We start from the raw sequence: 16,659 nt of genomic DNA, 5'->3' as shown, positions 1-16,659 counted from the left end.
TCATTATGACTCCCCCCGTTTATCCGGGACATTACATCTCGCCTATAAGACCCAGAATAGCGTGCATGCTCCTGCTAATCTTGCTTATATTAAGGCTCAGTATAGTGTTCTTGTACAGGGGAAAATGAGCTTTAGTAATATGAACTCTTTTGGAAATACAGAGGTTTTGCTTGTGAATTCTGTTTAGTTTGTGCAGCGAAATGTTTATTATAATTATACATAATTCTGTTATTTAATATGTTACTTTAATTAAATAGGCTATTGTTTTCTTTGTACCGCTAAGTTTTTTTTTAATATTAAAAATTGTTATGAGTAAACTATTAACTTTCTTGTTATTTCATTTCACTTAATGGAAAAGTGAAAGATAAAAAAGTAATCAGTAATCAGTACCTAATAACATTTTTATTCAAATATAATATGGAACAGTAGGTATTACACAGATCAGCGTAGGCCTACGGTAAGCTGATTAAGGCTTGTGTAGTGGATACTAGACGAAGATACGACACCACCCACAACTCAGGAACAAATATAATATCTGTGATAACTGATGTTTCATACCTTACCAGGATTTGAACCCAGGACCTCCTGCTTCGTAGGCCGAGTCACTACCGACTAGACTAGGAAGCCGTTATTGGAAGGAGCATCGCAGAAGAACATAAAAAATTAGTCATTCATCGGCGTATATCTCAAGACGGGTCTTACTAGCACTAAAAATGGTACTAGTTCAGCGGTGTCACTCACGAATTCGAGCCAATCGTGTAATCTAACGCAACTAGTTAGCCAATCATGCGCGTGATGCTAACTCGTCAACCAATCGCGTTGTAGGGGTGTCACACCGCTGTACTGGCCCCATTCATGCCCCATTCTTATTGCCCGTAAGGCCAGTCCTGAGATATACGTGGATGGGCTCAGCAGTCAGCAGGTCACCGTCATACAGACCATCTTCAAGTTCAACTCACCCGTCCAGCAGCATCTCTCCCCTATTCTTAATCCAATAATTGATGGTGTTGGGGTAGGCCTCCACGTAGCACTTCAGTTTGACGTCCGTGCCCAGTGGCGCCCCCAACAGTTGGTTTGGCACTTTCACTGTTGGTGCAACTGTGGAAAACAGTAAAATTTAATATCTAAGGATGACTCACGTTAGACCGGGCCGGAGCTTCCGACGCATCGTTTTCTATGGAAAGCATCACGTGATTGCCTGTCATTAATGTATCATAGAAAAGTAAGCGCCGGAAGCCCCGGCCCGTACACGGCCCGGTCTAACGTGAGTTATCCTTTATTGTGAGTTTGAACCGATAATTTGCACACATGAATGAGCGAACGCACGTAAATATTTCTATTTCTTGTAAATTAATTATTTATTTTAGGTTGCAAATAAGAACAGAAATTTGTTAAAAACTTTAGGCAAAAGCAAAACGCCCAATTAATAGGATTCCAATCTAATCTTAAAATGTCAGTTCATTAGTCTGACAGAGCTCTATTAGTCCCTAGGGACTTAGCTGTAAGTATATTAGGAATAGGCTTATTGAAAACCTATCTCAAGTCTAGAAAGGCAGACGACTCGTGTGTCTTGTCATGTTCAGCAAAATCACCTCAACAACTATAGGTAGGTAGGTAACATCTGTACCTAATACAAGCTAATAAGTTTGTTTTAACAAAGTACTAATTTTTGTCCAAAAAAGTGTATTAGTCAATTTAATCTTTACCTAATTCGGTAAGAAATAGACAAGTTAACACTGTTATTTCCTAGCTGCTACATTATGCAGGTTTAAAGCACTAGATCAAAACTTTTAGTAGTAGTAGTAGTAAACTCTTTATTGTACAAAAAGACTTATTAAAAATAACATACAATTAACAAGAAGTACAAAGGCGAACTTATCGGGGGGCACGGCAGTGCCCCCGCCAAGTCGAGCGCGAAGCAAACACTGCCGTACCATCCTTTACTGGAACCATTTCGCCGCATTTTCAGGCCCCTATTTGAGAACCTCTGGATAAGACCAGAACGCAGAAATTTTGGTCATCCAGTAAGCTATAATCACATACTTAAAATCCAAAATTTCAAGTCTGTAGGTCATTTAGTTCCGAAGTTAAGTGAAAGCAAAGTTTCGCATTTATGAAACTCACTCATGATCATCAGAATAGAACTAGTACTTCCCATAAACTCAGAGAGCTGAAATTTGGTACAGAGTTAGGGTTTAATGGCCACATAAAGGGAAAACCTAAAAATATTGCAATATCAGTCACGTTTTAAAGATCTAAGAACTGCATAAGTAAGTTTGTAATCCCATATAAATATATGATATTACAAAGTTACTGTTGCAGTTCCTACAAATAGTAGGTAAAGTAAAGGTACACTACGATGTACGATGTGAGTATGAATGAAGATATGTTTAGTTATGATATGTGTATACATAGTATGGGTATGAGTACCCGAAAAGAAGGACTGCCTACAAAAAGAGATGAGATCCCATCAAAAACATTACATGTAAAAAGGTGCAAGTCTCGCAACGCTTTTACTACAAAAAAGTTTTGAGATGTAATGTGAAACCAAGTCGGTTATTTTCATCAGTGCCAGGGGGTGTTAAAACCGTATCAATAAGATATCTTTAATTTGTAATACGTATAATGACTTGGCCATCGCACGGCTGCATAATGACAAAAGGATCATCGTCACCTATTAAAAATAATTCTAATTGAACATAACGCTAGCGCTAATTGCAGTTTGAGCATTACACATATTTACGAGTACGGTACGAGTAAAGCATTATGTGCGATTGCCAAGTCATTATATGATGATTAGTGACGGATTACTGATTATTATTTAATTATTAGATTTAATGAATGGGCAATACGAAAAACTGTTGCTACTGTACAAGAATCAGAACCGGAAAAAAGAAAAGAAAGATTAGTAATAATAAAAAAACTACTCCTAAAAAGAAAAAAAATGTGTTAAATAAGAAAATCTAATAAAATAAATCAATATGCCCACGTTTCTACAAAAAGAAGTGAAATCCCACCAAAAACATTCTGTAAAAAACTAGCCAAGTCTCGATGGAGCTGCTTGTTTATCTCTAAAAAGTAATGAAATCTAGACAAAGTCGTGCCAAGTCTAAGGTTCCTTACTGCGATTTCTTTATTATTATAGTTAATGTTGTGTGACTTGGCCGTTGAAGGGTACACAAGGGTACAAAACCAGGTGCTCCATGACACCATTGCACCAATCTGCCATTGCACCAAAAAGAATTGTTTGTTTCAGGCTCGCCCATACATAAGTATTATTGAAATACGCAGCTTTATGAAGCCTACAATTGACTGGTTATTGAATCAACGTTTTCCAAGTGGCAATTTTCCATCGTCAATGGGTAGCGGTTCTGGCGACAGATTGGTACAATGGTGTCATGGAGCACCTGGTTTTGTACCCTTGTGTACCCTTCAACGGCCAAGTCACACAACATTAACTATAATAATAAAGAAATCGCAGTAAGGAACCTTAGACTTGGCACGACTTTGTCTAGATTTCATTACTTTTTAGAGATAAACAAGCAGCTCCATCGAGACTTGGCTAGTTTTTTACAGAATGTTTTTGGTGGGATCCCTTTTACTTTTATAATGCTGCAAACAACAGATTATGAAATTTATTTCCAAATGTGTGTTAGTAAATAATATTATAATTATGTCCTTTCCCTGATTAAATTGCAAATAGACAATTCAATGATATATGTTAGTTGTAAGTACTATTATTTTCTAGAAACTAAATTATTTAGTTTTAAACTGGGTCACAAGGCAAAAATTGTAACGAGTTCCCGAACGAAAAGGGACAAAGCTTAATATTAAACAACGAGTGTAACAAAGACGAATGAATTGCAAAAAGATATCGACGAAAACCGATTGATTTCTAGATAATTATAATTAATATCGAAGTATTTTTGTGCTTCTTATGTATGATTATAGTCTATCCATAGTTGTATAATGTGATTGCATGCACTCGCAATATTGAAAGAAAATGGCGGCCTGTCAACCAAGGAAGGTAACGTTATTTTATTGCACCGAGGGAGCTGTGATTGATGTAACCGAGGTTCCCGTGCGGTCGGGGCGCCATTTTGAAAGGTAATGCGACCTGGGTTTCTATTTGACCCAAGAAAGTGACATAAACTAACGTTGGAAAGTTTGTCCCAGCTGGCTAGCTGATAAGTTGCGTTGGTCGATCTAATAGATCGAATACATTTTGTAACTACTTAATATGTGGCTTTCCACTCGTATTTCATAAAGCTGCGCACCGGCACCAGGCCAGGCCACCGGGCCTAGCGGCAAGAGCAATCTTCAATCGACTTTCAATCCGGAGGTCGCGGGTTCAAACCCCGGCTCGAACCAGAATTTGTTAGAACTTTTATACGAAATATCATGGAAGGAAAACATCGCGAGGGAACCGGACTAATCCCAACAAGGATTAGTTTCCCCTCCGTGTTAGAAGGTCAGATGGCAGTCGCTTTCGTAAATAAAATTAATTAATTAAAAAAATAAAAACACGACTGCTGATTTTTAAAGCGAACTGAAAAGCTAAAAATAATGTTAATATGTTAGTTACATAAGGGGTCATGCACATTTATGACCGTGACTGTAGGTAGGTACGTGTGCATTTAGTTACGATTGCAGTCGGGGGACCTTTTAAATGAAATAATGCAGTAGGTAAATGAAGGTCCCCCGACTGCAATTGAAACTAAATGCACACGTACCTACCTACAGTCACGGTCATAAATGTGCATGACCCCTTATGTAACTAACATATTAACATTATTTTTAGCTTTTCAGTTCGCTTTAAAAATCAGCAGTCGTGTTTTTATTTTTTTAATTAATTAATTTTATTTTACACATTTTAGTGACAAAACGAGCTAAAACTATCATTTATAAAGATTACCCGGGCATTTAGTTTGTCCACAAAGTTCTCTTTATGTGGATAATAGCTCCTGGGACTGGGACCTTTTAATTAAACTCACTGTTCCGGAATACCGGCGTCTTTTCTGTGGATAATATGTGGATGTGTTCACGATATGGGACATTTGACATTTTCCCATATAGTTTCTTAAAAAGAAGTAGAAGTTTTTAACATGTCCATGAGGGTTTGAAGGTCCACAGTAAAGACTCATAACTTTAACTCCCACTCAAAAAGTTATTGACTCGATTACCTTCGATGCGACTTTAGCAGGACGCACATGGCCCTAGGCTAAATAGCACGTTGTTAGCAACAAATCGAACAACAATCATATGCGTCTGATTGCATTTCATTATTCAGTCTACGCGACGCTAACATGTTTATGTGGCAGTAATTACTACCTACTTACAAATGATGAACTGGCGAATATAGGTAGCTATTAGCCCCGACAGACTAGATGGCTGAGGGCCGAGCTCTGCGTAGAGCCGAACGCCCAAAACGTTCAAGAGAAGCACGCTTCTACGCGAGGCTGAAAGCCATGCTGCGGAACGTTAGCGGTGAAACACAGAACCATTGTTCATGTGTCAAAATATGTAGACTGAAGACCGAGCTCTACGTAAGGCCCACGGGTGCAATTTCTTTAAATGTCTGACCGAGTTCCACTAGTACTAAACTCCCGCACGTCAGTCTTCGGCGTCGCGTGGAATCGTGCCTTCCCAATTAAGATACTAGGGGAAATTGAGGATAGCGCATGTACCTGTCCGACGCTCCGGATCTTCGGCTTTACGCGGAGTTCGGTCTACGGGCTTCACATTAGACACTTGTAACATTGCATTGTTCTGTGTTTAAATACTAAAGGTACGCCTCTCTCAGACGCTTCGGGCATTCAGCCATACGCGAGGTTTGCGGCCTTCGGCCTTCGTATTTAGATACTTGTATTATTGTCTATATTATGGTATGTGTTGTTGTTTGAATACTAAAGACGCGCCTTTTTCGGACGATTCGGGCCATTGGCTTTTTTATTGCTATAAAAGGGGAGATTGCAGGTATACTAGGGGAAATTGCAGTAAGTGAGTTCCACCTGTCAGATGATCCTGGCCTTCGACCCTACCCCAGCTCGGACTTTGGCCTGCGCATCTAGACACTTCTTCTATTGGTCTGTGTTTGAACACAACACTCTTGCAGCTCGGCCTTTGGCCTTCACAATTAAGATAGTACTTAGGGGAAAGTTGCGAAAAGCGTGCGCTCTGGCCCTTGGACCCTACGCGGAGCTCACATTTCGGCTTTTGAATTTAGACAAATGTCTACCACTACTAGTTAGGTTTGGAATGAATAACGGAAGGTTCGAAGCATTTGAGAAGGAAGGAAGAGACATAATATGTATAAACATTGTCACATAGATACTTCTTACAATAGGGAATATTACGCGAAACTCTGCGCAGGGGGCGCCACTACTACACTCCATCACAATCTCGGGCTTTACCGCGAAATAATAAAATCGAAATTTCGCTATCACTCTTGCATATTCGGCAGAACATTGCAGTATCCCTATAATGAAAATTAGTTTAAGTAGTACCTACGCACGTGTGAAAACAAAACCAATTTTTTTCGCAGGCGGGTTAATTAGGTTTAGTAGGCAAGGATAATTTTATTCACAAGAAATATAAGAATCCAATACTTAAGCCAGAAATTATTCGAAGCCCATCGCTTAAATAGAATTTCACACGTTTAGATTTCAATAGCGCGACTTAGAACATGTTTGTGTTTAGTTCCTGTATTTACCTTAGGTATGCCATATGATTTATATATATTTTTATGATCAGCGGTAAAAACCCTTACATTTGATAGCTCACTAAATAAGATAACTAGAAGGATTTATTTTTCTTAGCACATTTTGTGAATCCTTATTCTACCAAAATAAGACTTGAACGCGTATGTTGCATATATATTTTAAATCGTCTTTCAAAGCTCTTCATTTTGAGGCCCTACTCGATAGGTTTGCAAGATTTTTTTTTCTAAACATCACGCAATATCATCTATTATGTCCGCCATATTGATTTTATTATGACGTCACATAGCCTATGTTAGTCGGGATGACGTAAGGATTCTAATGATATATCATTTATCTAAATCGGTTAAGGCATTCAGAAGTTATGGTGGAATAAAGAAACTCACATACAAACATGAACCCTGAAAACAATACACTCTTTTTGTTTGGGCAGTCGTGTAAAAACAGGCACTAGTTTTTACGAAAGCGACTGCCATCTGACCATTCTCAGGATTAGTTGCCAAGCTTAGCTTTTAGCTTAGAGGGCAGAATTGTTTTCCATTCTATTTTCTTGTCATGCTAAAGTCTATTTATTTATTCGGTAGACTAAAATGACATTTCATAATATGAACATAAAATGTCATTCCATGGTATGAAATGTCATTTTAGTCTACGGAAAGAAAAAATAGATTTTACTTCAATCAACATCAATACTTTTTGTACGAAGACTGACTGAACGTTCGTACGTTTTCGTGAAAATACGAAACAAAGATAGTATGATTCTCTCTGTCTTTTTACAAAACTTACAATTTACAAGTAAAATGATCCTTTTGCTGACTGCGGGCGGCACGTCGTTGGACGCGATGCAGAGAAACGCTCCCATCTGCTTGCGATCCACCCGCCATAACGGCAGCGAGCTGCCCACGTAACTTTCAACTGTGTGACAAGGTACATAAGGTTGATATTTGATTGAACATGAATGGTACTTAAGATTATTTTGATTTTAGCCGACAACTGAGCAGCATTGGGACAAAGTATGTATATTCAACCGAGAAACAAAGAAACCAAGGTTGGTTTTTGATGGAACAATAATAAAATAAAAGAATATTAGATTTGACTTATTAAATTATATTAAGACTGGTCACTCACGTATTTTAAGTCGAAAAACGCTCGACATGTTTCGCTCTGTACCGAGTAGTGTCATCAGGAGCTTGCGTTGACGGTGACGGACCGGCGCAGACGGCGCCGTTCGTGAGTGACCCGTTCTTAATATGTATATTTAATATGTCTGTGTCTCACGGAAATTTTGTTATTCAAATATTAGAATTTTATTTGTACTTTATAAACATAATTTAACATATTGGGCCCAAAAGTATACAATCGTCTCCCGGATTGAATAGAATATTTTTTACGTCATTGCTTTCATTTGGCTACATAACAAGTCTTCAATAAAAAACGATTGATATTTATTACTAAAAGCTGGTGAAAGAAAACGACCTCTTTGAATACGCCCACACCCCACAGTCCCCACACGCATGTTTGTATTAGAAAAATTCGATAAAATAAGGTTTCATAAGTCATACATAAGTTTATGACTAACCAGAGAATTAGCGGTAAGAGCGTGCGATTTGCAATCCGGAGGTCACGGGTTCAAACCCCGGCTCGTACCAATGAGTTTTTCGGAACTTATGTACGAAATATCATTTGATATTTACCAGTCGCTTTTCGGTGAAGGAAAACATCGTGAGGAAACCTGCATAGTTACATCTGCGAAGAAATTCAAAGGTATATGTGAAGTCCCCAATCCGCATTGGGCTAGCGTGGGGACTATAGCCCAAGCCCTCTCGCGCTCGAGAGGAGGCCTGTGCCCAGCAGTGGGACGTATATAGGCCGAGATGATGATGATGATGATGATGAAATAGGAATAGCTAGTTTGTCTCTTAGACTAGATTTTTATAGTAACTAGAAGATAATTTTTATACGAAAAATTATTACTTATTCTGTGATTGTTTCGTCCTACATTTAGGACATTGGGCCTTACGAGGCTAGCCAAGATTAATTTGCGTCAGCTTTTCTCAGCTCGGACAATGGTTTTCGACATAAAAATAATAATCTTACCTTTGACAAACTCCCTTGAGAGAGTCTTCTTCAGCAGAATTGGTTCATGATCCTCCCTCCTCCAGGTAATTTTGGGGGGTGGGTGGCCGGTGGCTTTGCATGTGAGGGTGGCGTTCTCCAGCTCTTGGACGGAGACATCCCCGGACGTGTCGTCACTCACGATATCGGGGGGTACTGCAGACAAATAGAAAAAAAAAATGGTTAAAAGCAGTTAAATCAGGGGTGCGAAACTCCTGACTTCGGCCAAACTCGGCTCCGCTCGGCTCAGGATTGCTCCGAGCAATTATTAGGGTTGACACAACTTGACGTTCCTTTGCGTGCACGACCACAGATAAGATAATGGCTTGAATTTGGACAACCCTAAATAGCCGAAAGGGATAGTGCCATATATTAGAAAGGGACAGCAGGGTCGAATCAACCCTGAACCGCTGTCAAACTTCGGTTTTGTAGGAAGTTTCCTTTCTGTAGTACTATTAATTCTGTGGTTAAATTTAATCAATCATCAATTCCCTCCAGCCATGTTCTATCTCAACAATTCCTGGAACTAGGATTAGACAACTCATGGCCATTTTAAAAAGCTCTATTTTCAACCTTGAACAGAAATTTCTGACGCTGAGTGCACATTTGGCCACTCCATTACCATCTCAAAAATTACCCTAATCCCCCAACGCAAACTTTACCCCACTAAAAAATTATGCAACAGATTTTATTCATACGCCAATACGGCAAACTCCATTGAAAGAAAACTCCTAAAAGACGGGACGAAACAGTTTATCCCCCCCGCAAATAGCCTGCCAATTTTTTAATGCATAAACTTTTACGAAACACACGGGGAAAAGTAAATTTGGTGGAAAAAAGTAAATTTCCACAATATTGTTGTGATTTATAGTACCCGAGGAAACATGGAAACTTTTTTACTTCAACCGTTTACGTTTGGCCCGGGCGCCATTTGCATTCGAGATTGGGACCCACATTTCAAGTTTTCTTGTTTAGTAGGTACAGTAAAACCTGAATAAATGAAATCTCAAGTTAACGCCGATTTTTAATCTCATTCAAGAAGGATAAAAAAGATTATAATCACATTTATAAAGTTTATTAAATGTTGAGAAAGCCTCTTTTAACACCTTATTTAGTAACATAAAATTCAAATGTCAAATATGAGTACAAATAAGTTTAAACTTGAAATTCTTTCAAAAAGTTTATCAGTTCCAATACAGCCTGCATTAGGGGACAGCATAAGAGCCGTCAGATTTTTGGCGCGAGGCGTAAATGTGAAGTTTATGCTTCCGATGTTGCCCACAAGATGGCAGAACTAGCATAATGTAGCTTTATAATAGGCATTATAGTTCGTTTTTTTTAGCATTAGAAAGAACTCCGCAGAAGAAAGCGTGCAGTTTTTATCAGGCTCGTTTATTGTTAATAATTATTGAATTATCTAATGTAGCATGGTCAATACATATAATTTACTTCAAATTGTTACCGCTAAAAGTGCCAGATTTAGAACCACTAGCGAACTTCTGCGAAGTTCTTTCTAATGCTAAAATAAACGGACTATAGGTAAACGAGACATATTTAGTGGGCAACATCAGTTTTTTCATTTTTATTGAAAGTTGCATCTTCTACTATCTACCCTCCTAAAGTCCGACCTTAAGCTGTATAATACCGAGTGCATGAACTATTTTAGTTAAAAAATTTAGTGCTCTAAGAAATCCTAGGAAACTTCAACGTCAAACGCATTCTAATTTTACTGCAAAGCAACTCTCCAGCAACTATTTAATGGCAGAATTACGGTTCATTCGAAAACTTACTCCGCCTAAAAACGAAGTAATTTCTCGAAAAAACGGAATAAAATTCTTTAAAATAAAATCTGCGTCTCTTTTTGCACCAATTTAGAAATAAAATAAGACTGTACATTACTGAGAAGTGTTCGAAACAGATTTAGCTTCTATATAAATCCTAAGAAACGTAAACACCAAACGCGATCTAATTTGAAAAATTGTACTTTTTTACTGCAACTTGCCAGCAACTTATGGCAACTGGGTCCGTTCTGAAACTAACTCCGCCGAGTTTAGTAATTTCGTAGTCCTGCCGATATTTGCATGGCGCGGGCCGCGATTTCTTTTTCAATTTCGAACTTGTTCGGTTCTTTATTGAGGCCGGGTGTCACTCGGTGCGACAAGCGAACTGTTGCGAGTTTGCGAGGTTTTCCAACGGAAACTGTTTTATTGAACGTTTAGAGTTCGTCTGTTTGTACCTAGTGGGGTGAAACTGCGTGATTTAGGATGAAAATGTGTTGATATAAATTTGGATATACCAATCATGATAGAGATTTACATTTATCGTATATGTTTAACCGTTTATATTACCAATTCACGTGAATGTCAATCACGTCCGAATCAATTGCATATAAAAATATTGTAGGTATATAAATATCATGATATGACAATGACATGTAGCGACCATGTAGCGACCATACTGTGCGAAGGATGCAATAAACATTGTGATGTACTTAGCAATTAAACAGACATTAGTTCAAATATTTCAAAACTATACCAAAAATCATTTCATATAATTTAATTTACAATGTAAACCAGGAATTTCTTCTAATGCATAAAATACCCGTTTAACATTACAAAATACAATTTACGGTAATTACATATGTCCTACTTTCCCGCGCTAGTGCGTAAAATAGTACTTTTCGTGCGAATGTCAAAAGTTTAAAGGGCCATAATATGTAGGTACTGTAAAACGTTGTATGATACACTTGCGAATAGGTAATTCGCAACATGTGTCGATTTAAAACATTATCATTATCGCCACTCGTGCCGAATTTCCTCTTTTCCGCACTTGTGTCGTTAATAACTATTTTACCAGCAGCGCTTAATTATTTTTTTATGTAATAGTCAGCAAACGAGCAGACGAGCCACCTAAAGGGAAGCGGTCATCGTCTAAAAAAAACCTTCCTACTCCCTACTACTTCCTACTATCATATTACAAACTCCGAACCACGTATTCAGAATAAAAACCTCGATTTGAAAGTATATCCACACGTTCCCCTTTCATTTTCTCTATTAGACATATTTCGCCGAAGAGAATAATAAAATAAAGTAATCCGGAAACTTTTACGGACCACAGGATAGCACAAGTTTTATCATATAAAGTACTTTACATCGGACATGAAAAGTTTGACTATTCTGCTTGTAGGGGAGTATTGTTACGTAGGCTACACCTTTTATGGCTCAAAAACTTACGATCGAAACTTTTACGTTTAACGGGAACAGGGGTTCGTAACCTTTGTGAGAAACCCCTTGGTGCGCTTGGTATTTTCGTGTGAATTAAAAACAATTTTAATGTGACAGTTAGGCATGAACGAAGTTTACCTATTTAAGGCTTATAGAATATTTGAGGAGTATAAAGGTAACTAGTCTTTAGTAACTACCTAATGTAGTTGTACCTAATATATATGTTTTACGCCAAATAAATATTTTCTTTTTCTATTTTCTGTTTCTAGTCTAAATCAATATTTTCTGTCAGTCTGTTTGTAGTCGTTTACCTACATTTTAATGAGTAGGTATTTATTATTAATTTTTATTTAAGTAAATAAATAAATGTTAGGGAAAACGATACAAAGTCACGTCGACCTAGAGTCCTAGACGTAATGTAAGCAAACTTTGTACAGTAAAGCCATGAAATAATTTATAATATATTTACATATATTTTTAAACAGATCAAAGATGGAACTTCTTTGGTATATATAGTCTATGTAGTTAAAATAAAATCCGGTTAGCCATAATAATTATCAATTTATCAGTTACAATACCTTTAAAATTTTTGCCACATTTTTGCATTAGGTACTAGAAAGTGTTGGTTATTGTTTTGGTATCTTTTCTATCAGACTTGAAATCTTTATACCTATATAAGCACTTACTAAATTCAAAGTATACAATATAACATTAATTAAGTTTTAAAATCAATACAATGATTATGATTGGGATGGATCCAAGAAATATGGTACCTACGAATAATTATTCAGTTAAATTTATTCCTTTGGTCTGCAAGTATACGTTTAAATTAATTAGAACGAAGCTATCTATTTCGAGAATACATAATACCTGCACGTATTGAATCAACTCAATAACCAATAACAATATTTCACCCAAAAACATCTTGTTTGTATAAAATCACTTTAATTACCAACCGAAAAATGTAAAACGTAAATTGCCTATTCATGAGCACAAACCCAGCGTGATGGAAAAATAATTTAAAAACCGAACGCGCCCATCCAATTTTCTTTTAAATCTTTTGAACGCGGCATTGATCTCTTTGATACTTCATGTCAACATTATCCCCATGCGTGCCAACTGCCAATCAAAAATGGCTGCCACAACCCTTTGATCCACATACATCAACGTTTTATTTAGGTATATTTGAAAACGCGAGGATCAAGTGCCAATCCATCATGCGGGATTTGCCCCGAGTTTTAAATTACCCCTCTATTGACACTTAAGTGTTGAAATGTGGATTGATCTCGGTCCAACCTGGTTGTTAATGGGGTGGGAAAAGGCGGTTTAAGCTCCAGTTTTTTTAACGTTAATGTGGAACGTTAATGGTTGAAAATATTTAATAGAAAAGAGAATTGTGGATAAATAATTCGGTGATGATTATTCTACTCATTTAGGGTATTTCGCCTAAACTAAATTAAGTACCACAAATTAGCGAACATACTTATAAAATATTTTGAATTGTGTTTTTAAAATAGTTACAAAATATTATACGTATAAGTGATAAACTGAAATAGATGTTATGTTATAATACTAATGGAGTCATTCATAAACGTATCACAAGCCTGAATCGATTATATTGATTAGCTATGAATCGTTTGTCTTTATCTGTCATTTTGACTTAGTATTTGTAAGAAAGGGATGCAACATAATTTAACTAAATCAGGCTCGTAAAGTTTAATAAATAAGGGGTAAGATGTTAAGGCCAAGGCCACCAATGGCCCCGCGTAATGGCTCTTCTACACGATGGGCCAGCACCGGCCACTTCAAGGGTCGCAGCCATGCGGTAGAATGAGATAGCAATATCACTTGCTCCCTATAACGCATAAATGCATTCCTTGGAGTTGCCGGCGTTGGCCCATCGTGTAGAGGAGCATTAAGTTGAAGACGCCGCCGCCGGTTCAAATCCGGCCGCCGCCACTGAATGGTTTATCTATTTCAGTACAGATATGATGGTCGTTCTTGTCTACGCGACAGCATGATAAAACGTTATCCGTCACTTTCAATCGCGCTCTGTTAAAAAGTGACGGATAATTTGTCACGTGAATAAGGCCATGCATAATTAATAGGCCTGCAGTTTAAAAGACCCGGGTATGACCTTAAACTACGTCCAAGACTACCGGTTGACGGGCAGCAGCGTCCCTCAAATTCGGTGTACTCGACTGCGTTCGCCAACCCGCCTGCCAAGCGTGGCGATTATGGCATTCACCCCCCATAAAAAAGGGGGAAGCCTATGTTCAGCAGTGGACGTCTTATGGCTGAGATGATGATGGTTAAAAGACCAAAAGTTATATGATTTTAATTACATCAATTCCCCCCGCAATATAAAACATCTACATCTACAACGCTATAAAACGGTCTGCTACGTGCCGCAATTCTCATTGCGCTGACTAGGAATTTATTGCCACAGTTTAGATGAGTCCTAATGGATACGTTGCGCTAAATTGAGTTTTCTAGCCATTTTGAACGTTTGCTTAGGAGCAAATTGCTGGCTGGAAATAGTAGATTATAAATTAACACTATTTACTACTACTACACTATTTACTTATACCAAGGTGATTTTGGAAGATTGTTAGATCGATTTTTTTTATTATGCGTATTACTATAGCCCCATTTTAAATTGGAATACATTATTTTTGTAGCAGTAGCCTTAAAATCCCTTCTCACCCCCTCTCAAACCTTCTCTCCCCATTCATAACCCCACTCTCCCCGCGAAACCTACTCACCCCGTTTTACGGTACCCATTATAATTTAACAGCACGCCTACGCATCGGAAACTTATCGCAAATTGTCCTTAATCCGGGTAATCTAATCCCACTTACTTGTCTTAAGTAAGTAGGCCGCTGTCGAACTAAGTAGTGCGGCTTCTTATTATTTAGGTAGGTAAGTACCTATAGCTTTTATAGACTAATTCTGTAGTCTATACAGAGGTCGTGAGTTCAAGTGTCACCCAAGACAGTAATGTTTCCACTTTTAAATGTATACGGAGTAATTAACAATGGAGCCGCCATTAACAGGTGTTCCCCTCTGTCGAAAATAGGCGGCCAATGGTCAACCTCATGTCAACCATATGTATGGACTGACGTTTATCTGACATGACGTACCCATACATTTGATGTGCCCCTCCCCCGCAAAAAACGGCAGACTATTTTGTACCGAAATTTTAGACATGGCGTCTCCGTTGGTTATATCCTCCAAGGAGTAATTTCTAATATGCACAGGTAATGTAAAAAGGAAATACCTATACTAACTATTTTTACTGCCCGATTCCAACTTTATGGTACGTCAAATATTACGTCTATATACGATATGGATTAGATATGTCAGTATCAAAAGTGACATTACTTCAAACGAAAATGTTACTTTTGACACTGACATATCCGATCCATTTAGCAATTTTTGACGCAACTTAAAGTTCGAATCAGGCCGTAAGTACTTATTTATTAAGATCGCTGTTATTCAATTTCTCGTGTTAAGACAAATCTTATAGGTAAACATGACGACAATGACAAAATGCTTATAAGTTCACTCCAACTTTCTAGAAATATAATTACAGATTTCGGATTCATTCTGTTTTTTTTTTTACCTAAAAGCAACTAATCAGACGTAATAATATGGTTGATATATTACTTTTTAGATTTGTAATACTAAGCAAAATAATGGTATGTTATTATATACAGGGTGGCCAAATGAGAGGTATACACTTTATTTTTAAAATTTTATTCTATAAAACATAAAAAATATTAAGTATATTCCTTGTTAAATATAATATGTATGTAGGGTCAGCAATTACACATGGAAAATAATGTCAGACAAATGTTCACCTCTAGCAGCATGGCAGATGCGAACCCTTTTCATCGCGTTTTTCATCACTTTTTCACACGTTTCTGGCGTTATTTCAGCGACAGTGTTTCGAATATTTTGTTTTAATTGCTGAAGGTTCGTTGGCCTATTAGCTTAGACACGTCCCTTTAGATAGCCCCACAGAAAAAAGTCAGGAGCTGTTAAATCAGGCGATCTTGGGGGCCAGTCAATGTCACCGTTTCACGAAATTACGCTCGTGGCGCGTGACACGTGTCCCCGTCTTGTAAACGCTCCATAACAAATTTGCCGTATCTACACAAAGTAATTTTCATGCTGTCATATTTGCCGCCAAAACAAAATGGCGGCAAAAATAAGTTGTATACCTCCAAGTTGGCCACCCTGTACTTACCGAAAGAAATATTAACAAAATTCGACTGGCTTTTGTACGAGTAAGTAGATACCGAAATGACAAAACAACAAATATTTTTTTCTAATACTACCAGTGTATTTTGTAAGACAGAAATGTTTTGCTAATATGATTGGTCCTTTCTTTAAGAATATTAGGCTTTTTCGTATAATATTGCTGAAAGAGGATTTTGTCAACTTTGTTATTTCTTTAATAATGTTCAAGAAATGAGACAAAATAAAAACAAGTTTATATTATTATACCTAGTTTCAGTTTGGTTAACCGATATTAGTTATTTAAGTAAGTATATTTACTTTAATTTCCATAATAAAACGGTCTTGCAAATAAATAT

General features: G+C 37.4%; 1 protein-coding gene across 4 annotated transcripts in view; it reads right to left on the bottom strand.

Moving 5' to 3' along the window:
* The window catches only part of LOC134669397 (limbic system-associated membrane protein-like), a 56,386-nt gene that overhangs the window by 11,367 nt on the left and 28,360 nt on the right, over window positions 1-16,659 (bottom strand). For all 4 annotated transcript variants that reach the window (XM_063526918.1, XM_063526919.1, XM_063526921.1 and 1 more), the window contains exons 5-7: window positions 8,817-8,990; window positions 7,506-7,634; window positions 960-1,098 (exon numbers count right to left, since the gene is read on the bottom strand). In XM_063526918.1, coding sequence (XP_063382988.1) covers window positions 960-1,098; window positions 7,506-7,634; window positions 8,817-8,990 — 442 coding nt within the window. The remainder of the gene's footprint in view (window positions 1-959; window positions 1,099-7,505; window positions 7,635-8,816; window positions 8,991-16,659) is intronic.

The sequence above is a fragment of the Cydia fagiglandana genome, chromosome 12 (assembly GCF_963556715.1).
Source record: "Cydia fagiglandana chromosome 12, ilCydFagi1.1, whole genome shotgun sequence".
NCBI lineage: Eukaryota > Metazoa > Arthropoda > Insecta > Lepidoptera > Tortricidae > Cydia > Cydia fagiglandana.
Note: the sequence above shows the minus strand (reverse complement) of the source record. Positions and strands in the feature narration are given on the sequence as shown.